At 36.5% G+C, this 20005-nt stretch overlaps 1 protein-coding gene across 2 annotated transcripts in view; it reads left to right on the top strand.

The window, feature by feature from the left end:
• The window catches only part of LOC150096472 (ephrin type-A receptor 4-A-like), a 709579-nt gene that overhangs the window by 392135 nt on the left and 297439 nt on the right, over window positions 1-20005 (top strand). For both annotated transcript variants that reach the window (XM_090407961.1, XM_090407962.1), the window contains exon 8: window positions 13134-13245. In XM_090407961.1, coding sequence (XP_090264087.1) covers window positions 13134-13245 — 112 coding nt within the window. The remainder of the gene's footprint in view (window positions 1-13133; window positions 13246-20005) is intronic.

The following is a 20005-nucleotide window of genomic DNA, read 5'->3' on the forward strand; positions in this document are numbered from 1 at the left end:
GCCAACATCATCATCATCACTCTCTCTGCCTCCGTATAGCATTACTAACATTCTTTAATCTTGGTTCTAGGGAAATGCAGTTTTGTCACACTCTCCACCAGCATCCCTCTTATCTTACCATACAAAATTCAATCCTTATTTTCAAACTTTTGCTCTTTCATACTCTGCTTTTTCTCCACTTGTGTCTTCCCCTTCTTTTGCTTCTGTGACATACCATCTGCCAGGAATTTTTCTATCCACTCAAGATTATGCTTTGTTCTGTTGAGAACTGCTCATAAGTGCACTGTCTTTTCCATTATCATCTGGTAATTTTCTCTTCATTTTCTACTATTTCATTCTCCTATTCACTGCTATCATTCTTCTTGTTTTAATCAAACTTCTGGCATTAGCATCAAAACACTTACCGCCGACTCACTTACCACTTTTGCTCTTTCATAAATCTTTTATTATATGAATTGCATACACATGTGCCATGCATTATGGGATACTAAGGCAATTGATGTGTAGTCATTAGCCTCCATATACAAGTAGCCTAGTTGTGAAGTTATTTCACATGCAAACATTGTTTGCTTATACTTGGATAAAGGATTAAACCAAGAATACAATTTCTTGCCATTTTTAATTTATAGTATAACCAAGTGAAAAACTTCCAACATCTATCTCTAATCCAGAGTATGTTAGTAATAAGATGTGACACCCTTTGACTACTTGTATATGGAAATATGACTTCTGCATTACTTCAACCTTGGTATTACTTCTTGGTCTGGTTCCCACTGATGAGACCTTAATAAAAGTCAAAACTGGTCTGTGTGGCCCTTCGTATAATGCATAGTATTATAAATATCCATAAGGATATGTGCATTGCATTATGGGATAATAAAGAAATTGATGTGAAGTCATTAGCCTCTGTATACAACTAGCCCAGTCGTGAAGTGACTTCACTTGCAAATTTTCTTTGCTTACACATGGTTAAAGGATGAAACCAAGAATATAATTTCTTGGCATCTTCAATTTATCATTCAAAACTGTTTTGCTCACTGTGTTTAAGTATTCAATCATGGATATGCCAGATGTGGCCGATGGTGAAAATGATGTCCTATTAGATGTGAACCACATCAGAAACTATGAACCATTTCCATCCATTGATGGTCATCTTCAATACTATAATGATAATGAAGATTTTGAAGAAAAAATTCAAAGCAAAACATAGGTCATTAAAAGAAAAAGAAAGTGACTCATACTGAATCAGGATTCTTTCATGCAGGAAGGTAATATATCTTCACTAAATATGCTTATTTTTGTTTAATTGTAGTCAATAATTAAAAAAAAAAAAAAAATGCTACGCTCCATCAATTACTGCAATCATTGAGTGCTAAAGACGAAATGCATTTTTAATAAGTATATAAATGAAATTAATTTTATAGAATATTTTGCCTTAATTAAAATCAATTGTTTAAGTTTATCTACAAGTCAGTAATTTTGCTATGCAATAAATGAAAAACTTGTCTAAACTTGTATTTTGTCTTATTGCTACACCTTTTAAACTCTTGACATGCACCTTTGTTTTTAATTGGGGCAGCTTCTTAATTGAACCAAATTATGCTTTGCATTCTGAGTAACAGAGTAATCTGGCATTAATCATTTTCTGTAATATCTAACTGGTCAGAGCAGTAGTTGTGAACTGTTTGCTTTCGTTGCATATCCTTTCTTTGATATGCAACAAAAGGACATTTTTCACAATGATAATGACAGTTGACTTCTGCCAAGAATTTTGAAAGTATTCTGTTGTATGGTAATTAGGGATGTGGTGTGATTTGGATGAATACTGACTATTCAGTCTGAAATTTAACTGAAGCACCAAATATTTGGCCAAAGCATACTGGATTAAATTTTATAAACAAATGTTTTGAAAAAAAAAAACATATATACTCATTTAAAACTAATAAAAAATATTTATGCTTTTATATTTTTTGTTTGAAACATCTGTTTATAAAATTTAATTTAGAATGTTTTTCCTGAATGTTTGGTGACTTGGTGAAATTGCAGAATGAAGGAGGATTGAAAAATATGTATAATAATAATACTTCCTAACCACGTAACTACATGAAAATAACAATCCTTATTTCATAACCAAATGTGTGTGTGTGTGTGTGTGTATACACACACAGAAGCTTGTTGCAAAAAAAAAAAAAAAAAAAAAAGACCAGAGAGCTTATGAGAATATAATCCATGGTATCAAAGTTGCCTAGCTTGCACTGCTTAAAATACAATTTCTTCAGGTACTCATATATTTGCCTTTTATTAAGGATTTATTGTTTAAAGATTCACTGATCTGATCTGAGCTGTTTCGAACAGTTGCTTCTCATCAGAGATCAGACAGGAATGTTAAGAGAACAAAAGCTCTCATTCAATACCAAAGCAATTCAGTTGTGGTTGGTGTGTAAGAATAATTATCACAGAACAGCCTAAAAGTCTTCATTTTGCCATTGTATAAAATAAACAAATCAATCCATATTTCATAACCAAATACATGAGTACACATGTGTGCACACGCACGCACACACACAGCAATACCTTGCATACTGTGGTTTTCAATAGGTGCAGGTTTCAATATAGGACCGTTTACAAATTTTAATAATTAAAAAAAAATTTAACATTGTATAATACTGTACTGCATTCTTGACATTCTTACTCTACTAAAATGGTACCATAGTGATTTAGAATAACAGCTGTATCAATGCATGCTTTAGTATTATTTCAGATTTGGTGCAGCATGGTTGTGGTTGCTTTAAATTTTTTTTATTTTGTATTACATATGAGCCCTTTATGCACAATTATAAGCACCTACAAAAGAATTGTCATTAAATTAGCTTTTGACTTTTATTAGAAAAATAGACCATGCTTCTGATTTTCTTATGGACATCAATCCTAACAATGAATGGAGCATTAAAGTTCAACAAGCATTTCAAAATGCTATTCAATATTACAAAGATATGCATGCAGAGAAAATGAAGAAAAACCCTGTGCAATCTACATTGTTTAAACACAATTTGTTTTTCAAATTAAAACTTCTGTACCACTATCAACAATTAAAATTTTACTGTTTTTTTTCATTTTATTGTAATCCTTTTTAATTGTTCAATAACCATTATTTGGCATTTCTGGTTAGCTACAGTAAACAAATGATGGAAAATTCGTTTTTCAACAACTCTGTTATTTTTTATTTTCTGTTATTTATTTTCTATTTCTATTATAGCCTAATGGAATCCATTAGGCTATAATACATTACAATAATGTTTTAAACAACAGTTTTGCATAGCATGGAATTGTTTCAGCAGCTCTTAATGTGATGCAAGATATTGCTGTGTATGTCAGTTGCATATATTCAGAGGATATAATAAATTTAGTTTAATCCTTTACCCAAGTGTAAGCAAACAAAGTTTGCGCCTGAAGTAGTTCAGGACTGAGGCAACTCATAGCAAAGGTGGACCAAGCTCTCATTACTCCTTGTCTCAGTATCTCCCATAATGCAAAGCACATCTTCTTGCAGACATGTATAATGCTATGCATTAAGGGAAGCACCACTACCCACATGACCTCTCCATTGCTTCTGCCTTAGTATCACCACGTCTGAGTCTGCCTCCTACTGACGAGACTTTTTGGGTAGTGGCCCTTCACTTAATGCCATGCATTAAGGGAAGCATGTCCACAAAGAGATGTGCTTTGCATTATGGGAGATACTGAGACAAGGAGTGATGAGAGCTTAGTACACCTTTGCTACGAGTTGCCTCAGTCCTGAACTACATCAGGCACAAACTTTGTGTTACCTACACTTGGGTAAAGCATTAAACTAAATTTATTATAGTCTAACCAAGTGGAAAATAAACTTCCAAACTTCCAAATTCAGAGGGTGCTAAGTGTGCAGTGCACACCCGCAGAATAGCAATATCATTAATCTTATATTTTTGCATTTATTCCTGTTAAAGACTCCCCTAATTGTTTCCTAATTTCACCTGATTCCTAAAATTAAACACAATTTACTAATGCTTCATGAAGAGGACACTTTTCAATGCATAAACATTCATGCTAATAGCCTGTGTGTGTGTGTGTGTGTGTGTGTGTGTGTGTGTGTGTGTGTGTGTGTGTGTGTGTGTGTGTGTGCAGTGATAAATGTGGACACCTTTGAGCCCTTTGAATAGATGTATGGATGGTGCAGCAGGCCAAATTCTTAGGTTCAGTGGTTTTAAACCACTCAGAAGGTGAAACAGAATGTGCACTGAGACAATAGTACCCAGAAATCAGTAGCTATGACTGGTTGTTGTGTCAACCAATAATCAAAATAAGTTTCTAATTGAATGTTGTCATTTTTCATGAGTTGCTGTTTTATTTTCTGAGTTTCATCTGTTTTACATGCACGAGGTGCGAACTGACATATTTAGGACACTGAACATAGAACAAGCTTTTAATAAATAATTTTCTTTAAATAATTTATGGATAAATATAGGCAAAACCTTTCTTGTCCACATTTATTGCCATAGCTTTTGCAGATTATCTAATTATAGTTGAAGGAGATTGTGTATAAAGAAGTAAAATGAGTTATTTCAGCCAGAAAAATAATAATTTCCCGTGTGATTACTTTTTCCAAGTGATTACTATTTCTGTGCATATTATATGGTTGTATTTAAAAATTGTGTCAAAATTTAAATTATCTATGTCTTACTCTAGTATTTGCTGATGATAATCTAATCTCACAATGAAGCAAACCCTTAAACGGCATACACGAAGCATAGCTATTGTTGATTTGACCTTTATGATTAAAAATTATATTAATTGATAAATTCAAGTATTCAAAGTTATCCTACAATTAACCTCCTCTCCCATTCTATGAAAAATCTCTTCCATGTTAACCTGATAACCTCTAATTAGTTAAGGGCTTGAAACTCTTAGATTTCGATCTCTGAGTTTTGTACCCGGCTTTAAAATAATGAGGGATTTTTTATCCCCTTAACTTAATTTATGCTGCCGTAAAAATAGCCTCTTGGCTCTTTATTGTAACTTCTAACTAGCCTATATGTCTTAATCATATCCCCCCCCCCTTCTTCCTATTTACTAGACTTTGCAACTTACATTTTCTCAATCTGTCTTGTACAACTACAGTTCATAGATCCAGGGCTGGCAGAATGCTGAGAATAGTTAAATCATGCTAAAGGGAGAGAAAGAAATAAAGGATGCATGAATTGGTCACCAACATGTAAAATCACGTGCTTTGTACATAAAATTTTCCAACTGTTATACAAGCAAAATAGTTACAACTTTAAAAACTACAATGTTCATAAAAGAAAAGTTAATTTGACATTTAATAATAAAAAAAACTCATCCCACAATACCGATTGATTACCATATTATCAAAATGGATTCTTCTCCTTCTGACATGTGCAGAAGTGTTGAAGGATCCCTCATCTGTGAGGATACAGTACCTTTGTGAATCTTCTCTGAACCCTTTCCAAAATATCCTCGTCACCATGAAAACCTGGGAACCCAATCTGTGCACAGTAATAAACATGAGACCTGATCAATGCCTTACACACTGGCATCATATCCTCTCTATTTCTAAATGTCAGAGTCTTCTGCCTCATTGCCATTATCTGATGTGAGGCTACATACTACACACACCAGCTATCATATTTATTCTTGAATTCATTCATGCTGTTTGCAGTCACAACATCCAATGGCAATCCATTCCAATCATGCACCACTCTATGAGATAAAAATCTAGCCCTCACCCCCTTGTTAGCAGCATTCATTCTCAGCTTCCAAGGATGCCTTCTTGTCCTTTCTCCACCCTCAATAAATTGAAAAATTCCATTAACTGAAATCCTGTATGACCCCTATCAGAAGTTTGTAAGTCTGAATTATATTATTATTATTATTATTATTCAGGCCTCCATGGAGTCAAAAGACTCATTGTGGGAGGTCCTTCCTAAGAACATAAAGTCTGTCAAGACTCATCGACGGGAGGTCACCCCTAAGAAACACAAAGTCTATTATACCACTCCTTAAACTCATTGACCGTTCTCGCTCTCACGACTTCATCAGGCAATGCATTCCACGGCTCAACCACCCTCCACACAAAGAAACCACTCCCTACCCTCTTGCTCACAGTTTTCTTTAGTAACTTCCAAGGATGGCCTCTTGTCATCACTCCTTCCCGCTGTTCAACCAAGCGAAAGAACTCCCCAGTGTCAACCCTGTAACCACCTCTCAACAGTTTGAAAGTCTCAATCATATCACCTCTCCTTCTTCTATCCACCCAACTCTGCAGTCCACATTCTCTCAGCCGATCCTCATAACTATCCTTGTACAGTCCTGAAACCATCTTTGTCATCCTTCTTTGTATCCTTTCCACAGTTAATTTATCCCCTTCAAATCCTGGGACCAAATCTGAGAACAATAGTCCAAGTGTGGTCTGATCAGAGACTTATACAATGGAATGATAACCCTCTTATCTCTGCAGGTCAGTGTTCTTCTCATAATAGCAGCAATCCTCTGCGTTACCTTCACCACCTTTGCAATATGTCCCCTAAACTTCAGGTTTCTATCAATCATCAACCCCAGATCTCTTGTCTCCCCTACTTCCTCCAGTAACTCCTCCCATAGAGTATGCAGCATCCCATCGATGTTTCCCAAACCTCAAGACCTTACATTTTGCTGCATTAAACTGACACCCCCATTCATTTGCTCATCTATCTAGCTTATTCAAATCTTCTTGCAGGGCTACCACATCTGCACTATTACTAATAATCCTTCCCAGCTTCGCATCATCTGCAAACAACTGAATATCCCCCTGCAATCCACTGGCTATGTCATTGATATAAAGGTTAAACAATATAGGTCCTAGTACTGAGCCCTGTGGGACCCCACTTGTAACCCTCTGCCTCCTGGAAACTGCTCCACCATACACAACTCTCTGATACCTATCAGACAGCCAATACTGAATCCAGTTGACCAATCTGACATCCAGACTCATGTGCTGCAACTTAAATATCAGCTTATCATGTGGCACCCTGTTAAATGCCTTCGCTAAGTCTAAGAAAATTGCAGTAGGCCTTTCCCGCATCTAATGTTCTTGTAACTTTATTATAAAAGGCTAGCATATTGCTAAAACAAGAGCGCCCTTTCACAAATCCATATTGACTGTCACAGCTAGCATTACCCTCATCTGCCCAATGGTGTATACGGTCCCTCACTACTTTCTCCAAGATCTTAACAACTACTGATGACACACAGACTGGCCTATAATTAGACACTTCCAGTCTGTTACCACCCTTATGCAATGGCACTATCTTACCTTCCTTCCATTCTCTGGGCACCTTTCCCGCAGCCAGACTTTCATTGAAAAGCCATGCTAAAGGCACTGTCAGTTCCCTACACATTCTCTCAAAACTTATGGTGAAATACCATCCAGTCCCAAAGCTTTACTGAAATCCAGAGTACTCCTCTTTCTCCTGTTTATTAATGTATGCAGTCTACAAATTCTCAATCTGTCTTCATAATCAGTATTCCATAATCCTGATATAATTTTTAACACACTCTCCAATATATAGAATTATAACAGAAACCAGGAGCCAGAGCTGTGCACAGTAGTCCAAGTGAGGTCTTATCAATGCCTTGTCAAGAGGCAAGCCTCTTGTTTTTACATGTGAATGTTTGTTTCAGTATTGCAATTATCTTTTGAGTTTTATTTGCAATCTTTGCTACATGGCCCCCTGAACTTCAACTTCCTATCTACTAAACATTCCAAGATCCCTAGCCACATCAGTTTCTTCAAGCATAATCCCACCAATATAATACGACATTGGATATCTAATAATGACTTTTACTGACATTGAACTGACATCTATTTTCCCCATGCACACAATTTTAGCCTATTCAATTCATTCTGCTAGTACTGCACATCAGCAGCATTCCTGATTACCCTACCTATCTTTGCATCATCAGCAAATAGCTGTATATCATTTGTCAAATCCTTCCCAATATCATTAATGTATAGATTGAATATCAGTGGACCAAGCACTGAACCTTGTGGTACACCACTGGTTACCTTAAATCTTGTAGACTCACATCACCCCCATATACCAATTTTTAATATCTGTCAGTCAGCCATCCTCTTATCCAAGATAATAGTCTGTAATCCAAATCCATTTTCTCCAATTTATGCAACAGTCTACCATGTTGTATTCTTTCAAAAGCTTTAGCAAAATCCAAAAGTATAATGGTGTATCCATTCCCCTTTACTAGTTCAATGGTAATATTGTTATAGAATGTGAATAATGAAATTTCTAAAACATGACCCTCCCTTAGTGAACCCATGTTGCTCATTGCAAAATAGAGATTCACTATCAACCCATTTCTGAATGCGAGCTCTAACTAATTTTTCCAAAATCTTCACCACCACTCCTGAGATACTAATTGGTTGATAGTTGGATACATTGGTCTTTGCGCCATCCTTATGCAATGGAATTACCATACGTTCTTTCCATTCCTGCAGAATCTTCCCTTTTTTGAGACTCATATGTCAAACAGCCTGGTCATAGAATTAGCCAGTTCATCTGAACACTCTTTTAGCACACATGCTGATATCCAATCAGTCCCTATATCTGAATTCTTATTCAGTTTGTGCAACAGCTCTAATACCTGTCCTCATACACCTGAATTTTTTCATTTAGTGAAGAGGTAGCAGTGAGCTCAATATCGCATATACCAGGCTGTAGCTTTTAAGAAAATGGCCACTCATTAGTTGAACATCCTCTTCTGCATCTGTTACCCTCATGCCATCTGCATTTAGAAGAGTTATTCTTTCATATTCATTCTTTCTTTTATTTGCAGCATATCAACAGTATTCTTGTGGTTCTCTTTAGCATACAGAACCAATTTTTTTTCATACTCAGACTTTGCTTTCTGTACAACAGTTGTGACTGTTCTAGCCTGCTGCTTATAATTTTCATAATGCACATGGTATTCCTTCGACATCATCCTTTTCTTGTGAATCTCTTGCTTATTAAGATTACACATCCATTTGACTCACCCTATTAATTCTTCAAATTCTCGGGGCACACTCTGATATTGCATCATTTAAGTATTGTTTAAATTCTTCCCATATGCTGTCGATATTCTTCCCATCCATGAACAGATTCCATTCTACTGAAATCAGTATACTCCTCAGTTGGTCATAATTTCCTGCTTTGTAGTTCATTAGTTAACTACAACTACAAATTTCTCTTTGTAGTTGTAGTTAAAACCCAACTTTGCGCCATCTGCGAATAGCTGCATATCTCCAGTTAAGCTTGTCCCAATGTCATTAACATACAAGTTAAACAATGGTGGTCCTAAAACTGATCCCTGTGACACTTCACTAGTGACCTTTCTCCTTTGGGATACCACTCCTCCATATACAATCTGCTGATACTTGTCCGACAGCCAATCAGCTGACCAATTGTACTAGTCTGTTATCGATCAGTTTAGCTACCAGCTTGTCTCCATTATCCAGTGAATTTGTTACCTTGTTGTAATATGTAAGCACATTGATGAAACGTGACTTCTGCTAACAAATCCATGCTGACCATCATAAAGAATAATGCTAATATCAACCCACTTCTGAATCCCAGTCCTCACTAACTTTTCTTATATCTTATCAACTTCAGAAAGAAAAGCTTTCAATGATTCGTAGTCTTAGGCATATTCTCTCCTCTTGTTAAGTGGATTAATTTTTCTCACCTTCCATTTCTTTGGGACTATTCCCCCCATGTTGCAAGACATATGTTAAATAGTTCCACCAAATGTGCCATTAATTCCTTAGGGCATTCCCTCAAGACATGGTGATATACTGTCAATTTCTACTTCCTTATCAATATCAAGTGTAGTTAATTCCTCATATACTTCTTGCTCATTCATCATTTGTCCCCCCCCTCCACTTGTTTTGCACTCCAGCTTCTCCTTATGTTGCCTTCACGAAGAAGAAATACACTGATAATCTGATTACCGTAAGATTCAGCTATATCTTTCATGTTTGTTACCACTCTCCAGTGTCATTAACTAGCATTTTCCTTCCATAGTCATTTTTCTTTTACTTGCTGCATATCAAAAGATCTCACTAGGATTTTTCTTAGCTTGATTTGCTAATTCTTCTCAGAATCCACTCTTGCTGCCTTTTCCAACTGAGTCACCTTCCTGGCCTCGCTTTGTGCAGCTGATCACTACCAACATTCATCTCGTGTTGCCTCCATGCCTTCTTCTTCTTTGAGATTTTATGTTTAATCTCTTCATTCATTCACTCTGTTTGAGCTTTTTCACCTTTGGAATACTCTTACACATTGCTGCTATTAACTAGCTCTTGATCATTGCCCATGCAGTGTCTATATCCTTTCAACTCAATTCCTCTTTCCATGCTATTGTAAAATCTCGATGTAGCTTAAAAATACCAAAGCGCTTTACATCGATTTTTTACGGAGGTCAAGTCTCATGTGAACTGTACCAAAAATAGTCTTGTTTGTGTATATATGTATGTATTTTATTAATGTAGTTAATCCTGTGTGAAGTGAATATATTTACTGTTTTAATGTCAAAAACAAAGGCAATGCTTTCCCAGGGGAACTTTGTATATGTATATAGTCATGTGTAAGAGTGCAGGAAAAGTTGTTTACTAGTTTTGTATATAAGAATTGCTTACTGCACTAACACCTTGAAAGATGGTATCTAAGAGTGCCGCTAGGTTTAGAGAAGTTTCCGCGGCCCTGAAAGGAGCAAAGTATCAAAGAGGTCCGCTAGTTTTAGAGACAAGTTTCCGCGCCCAGCAAAATACGATCAAAAGATTGCATGGAGGAGAACAAAGAGTGAGTTAAACTTAAAGGAAGATAAAAGAGTCATGCCGAATTCTTTGGGGGTTTACTACCCTTAATGCAAGGTCGTGAGATCGCAAAATAAAAGGAGACTGAGTGGAGCATAAGAAGCTTCCCAGTTCCAGTCGCCACCAAAGAGGAGCTTCCAGGCCAGAGAGAGAGAGAGGACTTCCAGGCCAGAGAGGGCTTCCAGACATTGCCGAAGAAGGAAAGGCTTCTAGATGGCAGAGAGAGGGATCCCAGTTGAGGGTTGGCGGCAGTTTCAGTTTCTTGGAAGCGGCAGTTCGAGCTATTGGAGACGGCAGTCGTCCAGGCATTTTCGGTGAGCCAAAGCAGAGGAGAAAAGGTGATGTAAATTATCAGAGGCAGATTCGCTCGGAAGTTTTTCTTTTTGCCGTGGGAGAACAACCTTTTGCTGGAGCTGAATGAGTACCACAATCCACAGCTCGCTATTTTCCCAATGAGATATTACTGAAGCCAGACATTCCTGAGGAAGCTCAAGATCTCAGATGAAAGAATTGCTTTAGAACTTTTTGTGCAAGACTTTTGACTGAATGTGCGATACAGAGCCTTTGTAAGTTCCATACTTTTGTACAATTCCTCTTATAGTATGTTATAGAAAGACTTTTAAGAATTTGGTTATTATTATTATTATTCGTGACACCTCCAAGGAGTCCAAAGACTCATCGCGGGAGGACACCTACAACTGTCTCAACCACCACACTGAACCTCTACTACAATCATTTCCATCAACGGCATCTACTGCCCACCTCCACCACTACCACAACTAGTATTTTTTGTCTGTAAATTGTGTGTGTTCTAAAGGGCCGATTTGTCTGTATGCAGGATGAAAAACCCGAGTTTCTGGGAGAAAAAACCCTGCTACCACTGTATGAGATCGGCTAACTCACCTTCAATTGAAATCATTTAGATAAAGATTCCTCCCGTCACGACGAGAATCGAACTTAGGCCTATTCCAATCGAAGGGCACAATGTACCGTTGTTCTTCCAACAATTAATGGTTAATAGCAGTAAGAAGTGTCATTAAGAGAATCATTGGCATATTGGAAGTTGATATAAAAATTGTAAAGATAACTTAATGGAGAGTTAGCTAACCTCTTTGTAAGTAAACTAGAAGTTTAATAAGTTGAATTTTGTAAGCGGAGAGTAAATAAGATTGTGAGTTAAAGAAGTTAATTTGTGTTAAAGTAAAAAGGTTCTAATTTATGCTAAAGATTTTATAAATGGATAGAGAATGCAATCTCCTTATTGTTTAATTCATGTATAATTTGTAAATAAATGTGTTTTAATTATTTGTTAAAAGAGTGCTGCCTGATCTTTTATTTTACAACTGCACTGTTCTTAAATAAATCAGACTTGTGAGCGGGAAATAATTTAAGGCAATAAAAACGCAGTTCAGTTACTTACGAACCACGACTGTTAAAGTAAACATTGATAAAAGAAACTTCACTCATGAGAGAGAGAGAGGGAAATCTACCGGAAGTTTTATTTAGTCTTATGCCAATTAAATGATATATTGATGGTGCAGTCTGACAAATAAATTTCCAGTATTCATGGGCATTCAACTAGTAAATATGGAAGGTGGCTGCAGTAGAGTAAATGAGAAAGGATCAGAGAGAAAAAAAGAAACGTGCATGAGAGTAAAGCTATAAAGAATAAAGATAAAGTTATTACATATAAGAAAAATAACATACATTTACAATGCCACAGACAGCAGCCAAAGATATTACAATGGCGCAGAAACCAAAAGATATTACACTATACTTGCCAGTTGTCTCCTAAGCGTTCCTTAATCATCAGCCTTGTAGTTACACATAAATCCATTCTTTATCGAAGTTCTCATGTGACTAGGAAGGAACCGCAACTTTTTTTTTTTTTTAAGTACCAGAAACTCAGATTTTTTTTCCTTCAGTATGAGCACACACAGAAGCTCTTATGAGAAAATGAAGTTAATAAATGCAATAGATCAGGAATAAACTACAACTGCTGCAGTTTATTTTTGATGATTTCATAGATGTTTGGTGGTAATAGTAATCCTTCTATCTAAAGATTTTGAAATTACAAAAAACATTCTAATATAATCAATACACAGTTTAATGTTTTAAACCATTACTCTTTGTAATATTGTTTATTAACTTCATTTATATGTTTGATTTTCTTATTACTTTTCATTTCTTTATATTGACTTATTAACTTCATAGGAAATACATTTTACAGTGTATGTTGGGGACAAAGAAGAAATACAGATTCGAATTATTGCTGGTGGAGCTGTAGCAGTAGCAGTTTTGATTGTTGGTATCATTGTAATGGTAACCTTATATATTAAAAGGTATGTTGTTAATATTTGTTCATTGATGGCATTAATGATAAAATGCTTATTAATATTGTAATGATTATTATTTTTATGTATAATCAAGTGTTAGAACTCCTGGTGTAGTAGCCATTTTGATGAAATGCCAGTCATATCTATTAACTTTATTTACTGATAATAAATTTCACTTAATCTGCAGTTCATTCCTTCACTTATGGAATGATCACATTGTGCACCTAATCACTCTTCTACTCATTATATATCCCACTTGAGTAACTTGTATGCCTTTATAATGGTCCTTTCATTCCTTCCTGTTTAATTGATCTTTTCAAATTACATTTCCTTAGCCTAGCTTCACAACACACAATTCACAGTCCTGATAATGTCATGGTTGGTTAGATTTTACATTTATCCTTCATCATTTATTCATCCTCTGGAAGTCATTTTTTTTAAAAACTGATCTTGAGCACCTTAGTATTGTCATTATGTTATCAAAATGCATTTTCTTATTTTTATTTTTCTAACTTTGCACTGAAAACAGTGTTACATACTATGATCCCACATGTAGGACCAGAAGAGACCTATGCCTTCAGCAACATTTTGTGCTATCCAACTCCAGATGGAGATTCAAGAAGGTCATTCTCTAGCAAGTCCACCATGCCACCAGTGTGCCTTCCAGAGCATTCAAAGATAGTATATTGAAATCAGCCTGAGGGAGTCTAAAGCTTACCCCTTTGCCATTCACTTTTAAAGGATACAGTTACGGAGTTAAAATTTGATGTTCTTCCTAAAGTACCAGGTGTTGGTTTTGAACACAGTAGATAGTTTTCTCATGATGGAGGATAGTGAGTGGTTGCCCGTGATCCAAAACTTGTATGTCAATAATCACTAATTCATATCCTCTCTTTATTACAAGGTCAGGCTTCCTTAATCCAGTGTTAGTCCTATAGTGGAGTTCTACTGCTGAACCCTCACTATTGCATTGTGTCTTATGGCATGTACTCCATGTTTGTGATAACAACATTGAGCAACACAAGCCAAAATTTCTAAACTCTTGATAGCCTGCTCTGCAGTTCTTGTCATCACTTTTTCCCTCAGTTGTATGAGCTTGAGTTCACAGAGCATTGATTCATAACCTAATCAATCTGTATATTCAAACCAGGCAGGAAGCAAGTCTCATCCTTGATCCATTGATGCAGGAACATGTTTAGATTCTTGTAGTGCAGCTCTTTTGATTGAATGGGACAACATTAAAGTCCATCTCATTTGTTCAGCCAAGGCAGTGGATAAAGTTATTTGGATAAAGGATTAAACCAAGAATATAACTTCTTGGCATCTTTAATTTATAGTATAACCAAGTGCAAAAACTTCCAACAACTATCTCTAATCCAAAGTACTTTAATAATAAGATGTGACACCTTTTGTGACATCATTACTTCACCTTGGTATCACCTCTGGGTGATACCAAGATGAGACTTCAATAAAGGTAGAAACTGGTCTGGGTAGTGACCCTTCCTATAATGCATAGCATTATACATGTCTGTAAGGATATGTGCTTTGCATTATGGGATACTAAGGCAAGTGATGTGAAGAGACTAGCTTCCATATAAGAGTTTCTCAGTCCTGAAAATACTTCAGGCACAAACTTTGTTTGTTTACACTTGGCTAAAGGAGTAAACCAAGAATATAATTTCTTAGCATCTTTAATTTATAGTATAGCCAAGTGGAAAAATTTCCAATATAACCATGAATGGACTGCTGAGAAAACTGCTGCATCCATTTGGGACAATACTGAGAGAGAGACTTTACCTAGGACTAACTTATGGTAGATTCTAGGAAGAAGAAAATAATTCAGAATGAAGACCTTTGTTGAGGTTTAAATTGAGTTTATGGACAGAGGAGTGAAATGATCTTAGAGTGGATAGGAAATAGGAACATCCTGTTAGGAGAGAAAAGGATGCCAAGGTATCTCCATTCCTCCAGAACTGAGATAGAATGTAAGGACATGCTGTGAAGGGAAAACTCAAAATTCTCAACCTTCAATTTCTGTAAAGTTTAAATTTAAAATTTTAAATCTTTTTAAATTCAAAAACTTTAAATTTATTCCAAGTTTACATATTCTGTTTCTCAACATCTCTCTCAATGTTTTCTCTGCCGTGTCTCCTCCTTATGGAATACTTTTTCATGGTGAAAGGAACCTCCCAGTCATGGTACTGGCTCTTTTCATTCATATTCTTTTACTAAGCTTTTCTTCCTATATTCTTTGCTTTACTTCTCTTGAGTCTTTTTTTGCTATCTTGTCCTAGAACACCATTAATGGCATCCAATGACCTGCTTCTGAATTTACTGTCCACTGCAACATGTGGACATTGAAATAGGATTCTGGTAGTCTTGCACTACTTAGGCCTCTGATTTGGCAAGATGGGCAGATCCTGGATGGCCTAACTAGGATCATTCAGCTAGTGGGATTGCTTGCAAGGGTCAACAGCGTTGCAGTAGGTCTCCTATTACAAGATCCAGGGACAAAGCCTAGGCTTGCTCTTGTGCTAGTATATCATACTGGTTAGGCCTGGCATTCCACTTCTGAGTGCAGTCATTGCTTTCCAGTGAGTGGACATCTATGTGTGGCTGCATGGTTAATGGGGAGTTCTGGCACTAAACAAAAAATCTCTTGAGCACAAATCATTCAGTCCAAACATTTTAGGATTCCTCACAATGCTTTGTTATGCTAACTCCACCCTGCCCCATCCACTTTGGTATAGCCCAGTGGTTTTCAAACTTTTTAAAAATGATTTCCCTCTTTTTTGGGGGGGAAAAAAATCCTTGCATCTGCTTCACTTGAAACTGTTGAAAATTTATTTATCACTAGGTTAGACTATAATAGATTTAGTTTAATCCTTTATCCCAGTGAGAGCAAACAAAGTTTGCGCCTGAAAATATCTTCAGGACTAAATATAGTGTTGTACTATCTTATCCAGTAAGTAGTGCAACACCAAGGCAACTCGTGGCAAAGGTGGAGCAAGCTACCAGGCACTTCTAACCCAGTATCTCCCATAATGCAAAACACATTTCCTATGTGGATATGTATACTGTTATGCATTAAAGGGATTGGCCATCTACCCAGACTAGTTTCGACCTTTATTGAGGTCTCTTCAGTGGGAGCCAGGCCCAGAGCTGGAGATACCAGGCAGAAGCAGTAGCAAGTCATCTGTGCCAATGGGAGTTGCCAAAAGGTTTATCACCTTTTTTAAAAATTACTCTGGATTTAGAGAAAGATGTTGAAAATTTATTTATCACTAGGTTAGACTATAATAGATTTAGTTTAATCCTTTATCCCAGTGAGAGCAAACAAAGTTTGCGCCTGAAAATATCTTCAGGACTAAATATAGTGTTGTACTATCTTATCCAGTAAGTAGTGCAACACCAAGGCAACTCGTGGCAAAGGTGGAGCAAGCTACCAGGCACTTCTAACCCAGTATCTCCCATAATGCAAAACACATTTCCTATGTGGATATGTATACTGTTATGCATTAAAGGGATTGGCCATCTACCCAGACTAGTTTCGACCTTTATTGAGGTCTCTTCAGTGGGAGCCAGGCCCAGAGCTGGAGATACCAGGCAGAAGCAGTAGCAAGTCATCTGTGCCAATGGGAGTTGCCAAAAGGTTTATCACCTTTTTTAAAAATTACTCTGGATTTAGAGAAAGATGTTGAAAATTTATTTATCACTAGGTTAGACTATAATAGATTTAGTTTAATCCTTTATCCCAGTGAGAGCAAACAAAGTTTGCGCCTGAAAATATCTTCAGGACTAAATATAGTGTTGTACTATCTTATCCAGTAAGTAGTGCAACACCAAGGCAACTCGTGGCAAAGGTGGAGCAAGCTACCAGGCACTTCTAACCCAGTATCTCCCATAATGCAAAACACATTTCCTATGTGGATATGTATACTGTTATGCATTAAAGGGATTGGCCATCTACCCAGACTAGTTTCGACCTTTATTGAGGTCTCTTCAGTGGGAGCCAGGCCCAGAGCTGGAGATACCAGGCAGAAGCAGTAGCAAGTCATCTGTGCCAATGGGAGTTGCCAAAAGGTTTATCACCTTTTTTAAAAATTACTCTGGATTTAGAGAAAGATGTTGAAAATTTATTTATCACTAGGTTAGACTATAATAGATTTAGTTTAATCCTTTATCCCAGTGAGAGCAAACAAAGTTTGCACCTGAAAATATCTTCAGGACTAAATATAGTGTTGTACTATCTTATCCAGTAAGTAGTGCAACACCAAGGCAACTCGTGGCAAAGGTGGAGCAAGCTACCAGGCACTTCTAACCCAGTATCTCCCATAATGCAAAACACATTTCCTATGTGGATATGTACTATCTTACTGGATAAGATAGTACAACACTATATTTAGTCCTGAAGATATTTTCAGGCGCAAACTTTGTTTGCTCTCACTGGGATAAAGGATTAAACTAAATCTATTATAGTCTAACCTAGTGATAAATAAATTTTCAACATCTTTCTCTAAATCCAGAGTAATTTTTAAAAAAGGTGATAAACCTTTTGGCAACTCCCATTGGCACAGATGACTTGCTACTGCTTCTGCCTGGTATCTCCAGCTCTGGGCCTGGCTCCCACTGAAGAGACCTCAATAAAGGTCGAAACTAGTCTGGGTAGATGGCCAATCCCTTTAATGCATAACAGTATACATATCCACATAGGAAATGTGTTTTGCATTATGGGAGATACTGGGTTAGAAGTGCCTGGTAGCTTGCTCCACCTTTGCCACGAGTTGCCTTGGTGTTGCACTACTTACTGGATAAGATAGTACAACACTATATTTAGTCCTGAAGATATTTTCAGGCGCAAACTTTGTTTGCTCTCACTGGGATAAAGGATTAAACTAAATCTATTATAGTCTAACCTAGTGATAAATAAATTTTCAACATCTTTCTCTAAATCCAGAGTAATTTTTAAAAAAGGTGATAAACCTTTTGGCAACTCCCATTGGCACAGATGACTTGCTACTGCTTCTGCCTGGTATCTCCAGCTCTGGGCCTGGCTCCCACTGAAGAGACCTCAATAAAGGTCGAAACTAGTCTGGGTAGATGGCCAATCCCTTTAATGCATAACAGTATACATATCCACATAGGAAATGTGTTTTGCATTATGGGAGATACTGGGTTAGAAGTGCCTGGTAGCTTGCTCCACCTTTGCCACGAGTTGCCTTGGTGTTGCACTACTTACTGGATAAGATAGTACAACACTATATTTAGTCCTGAAGATATTTTCAGGCGCAAACTTTGTTTGCTCTCACTGGGATAAAGGATTAAACTAAATCTATTATTATCACTTGAAACTATGAAAAGTAATTTTCAAACATCACTTCAATGGTGAATTCATACATTTCAGTTCATTCATACAAAATTTTGAGTGATTTAGTTAACATTTATAGATACATCATTTGATAACAGAAATAAGAAACAAGACATCTGACACCGATATAAATGCAATAGTACTTCAAATCATGCATACAACATGCGAAAAGCCAATAGGGAAAATGTCATCTTATTATTCAAAGGGTTTGTCTGACAGGGCTTTCCAGAACAGTTAAAATACTGTATTTTGATTACATATTTATTGAAACCTGTCAGCAGTACTCAGAAAGACTGCTGAAAGCAACATCAGTGGCTTAATCATCAGCAGAATCATAGTGGAATACAGGTTGCTGTAAAACTTCATAAAGTGTTACATTATTCTAGAGAAATGATAAATTTCTCTAGAATAGTGTAAATTCTAGAGAATGAGATCTCCTTGATGTTCCAGATGAATGGGATATCTTCAGAGCTTAAAGATCAAGGTGTGATGAATGTATTAGGCAAATCCTGATACATAGGGAAGGTTATTGACCAGACACATCATCCTTACTTTTTATACACCCAAGCATAAAAAGCATTTATTATGTTCTTTACTGCCAGTTGGTATGGAATGGTTTCTAATACTAGCTGAAGATTGGCTAGAGGCTAGAGTCCTGACTTATTCTGGATCTTATATATTAGGCAGGCTGAATGTGTGCCATCCAGATCCTTGGAATTTCCATGTCATCTTTGTTGTTGATATTTGGGTGGTTTATCATATTATTGATAAACCACCCAAATAGTAGTTGTCTCCATAATTTTCAAAAATGTATTATGATTGAGTGCTTCACTTTGGGGTTCTTGTCAAATGGAAAAACAGTTCCATTTGACAAGAACCCACTTATCAAGAAACTTATAGCAAGGATATCCATGAAAGATAAGACACCAGACATCCTCACAGAAAGAATGGATAATTCTGTATCCACTGATAGTAAATTAAACTTACCAGATGATCCTGACACATCAGATGATATATGAACATTTTTCCAGAGGCAGAGATGGACACTGGTCATCCATACTTCCCCATAAGCCTGATAAAGGTAAGCCATTATTTTCTCAGAAATTGGACAAGTCTACAAAGCCAAAAGAACAGGTTAATTTTTACAGTGAAATTGCCATGGATTCCACCAAAAGATAAGTAATATGAAGATTCTGCGAGAAATACAAGCCATACTGTTTTTGCCAGAAATATGTTTAAAACCCAGTGAAGAAGATCTTACACTAATGTATTTCACTTTTCATAAGGACAGAACTAGAGATGGTCCTGTTCATGACAGAGTCACTTTCTTGGTTGATAGTGATGTTCCATTTCATTGTGTCCAGCTTATTACTACTCTGGAAGCAATAGCCATTCACC

The sequence above is a fragment of the Typopeltis vanoorti genome, chromosome 18 (assembly GCF_054136105.1).
Source record: "Typopeltis vanoorti isolate ZY-2024b chromosome 18, IOZ_Tvanoo_1.0, whole genome shotgun sequence".
Taxonomy (NCBI): domain Eukaryota; kingdom Metazoa; phylum Arthropoda; class Arachnida; order Uropygi; family Thelyphonidae; genus Typopeltis; species Typopeltis vanoorti.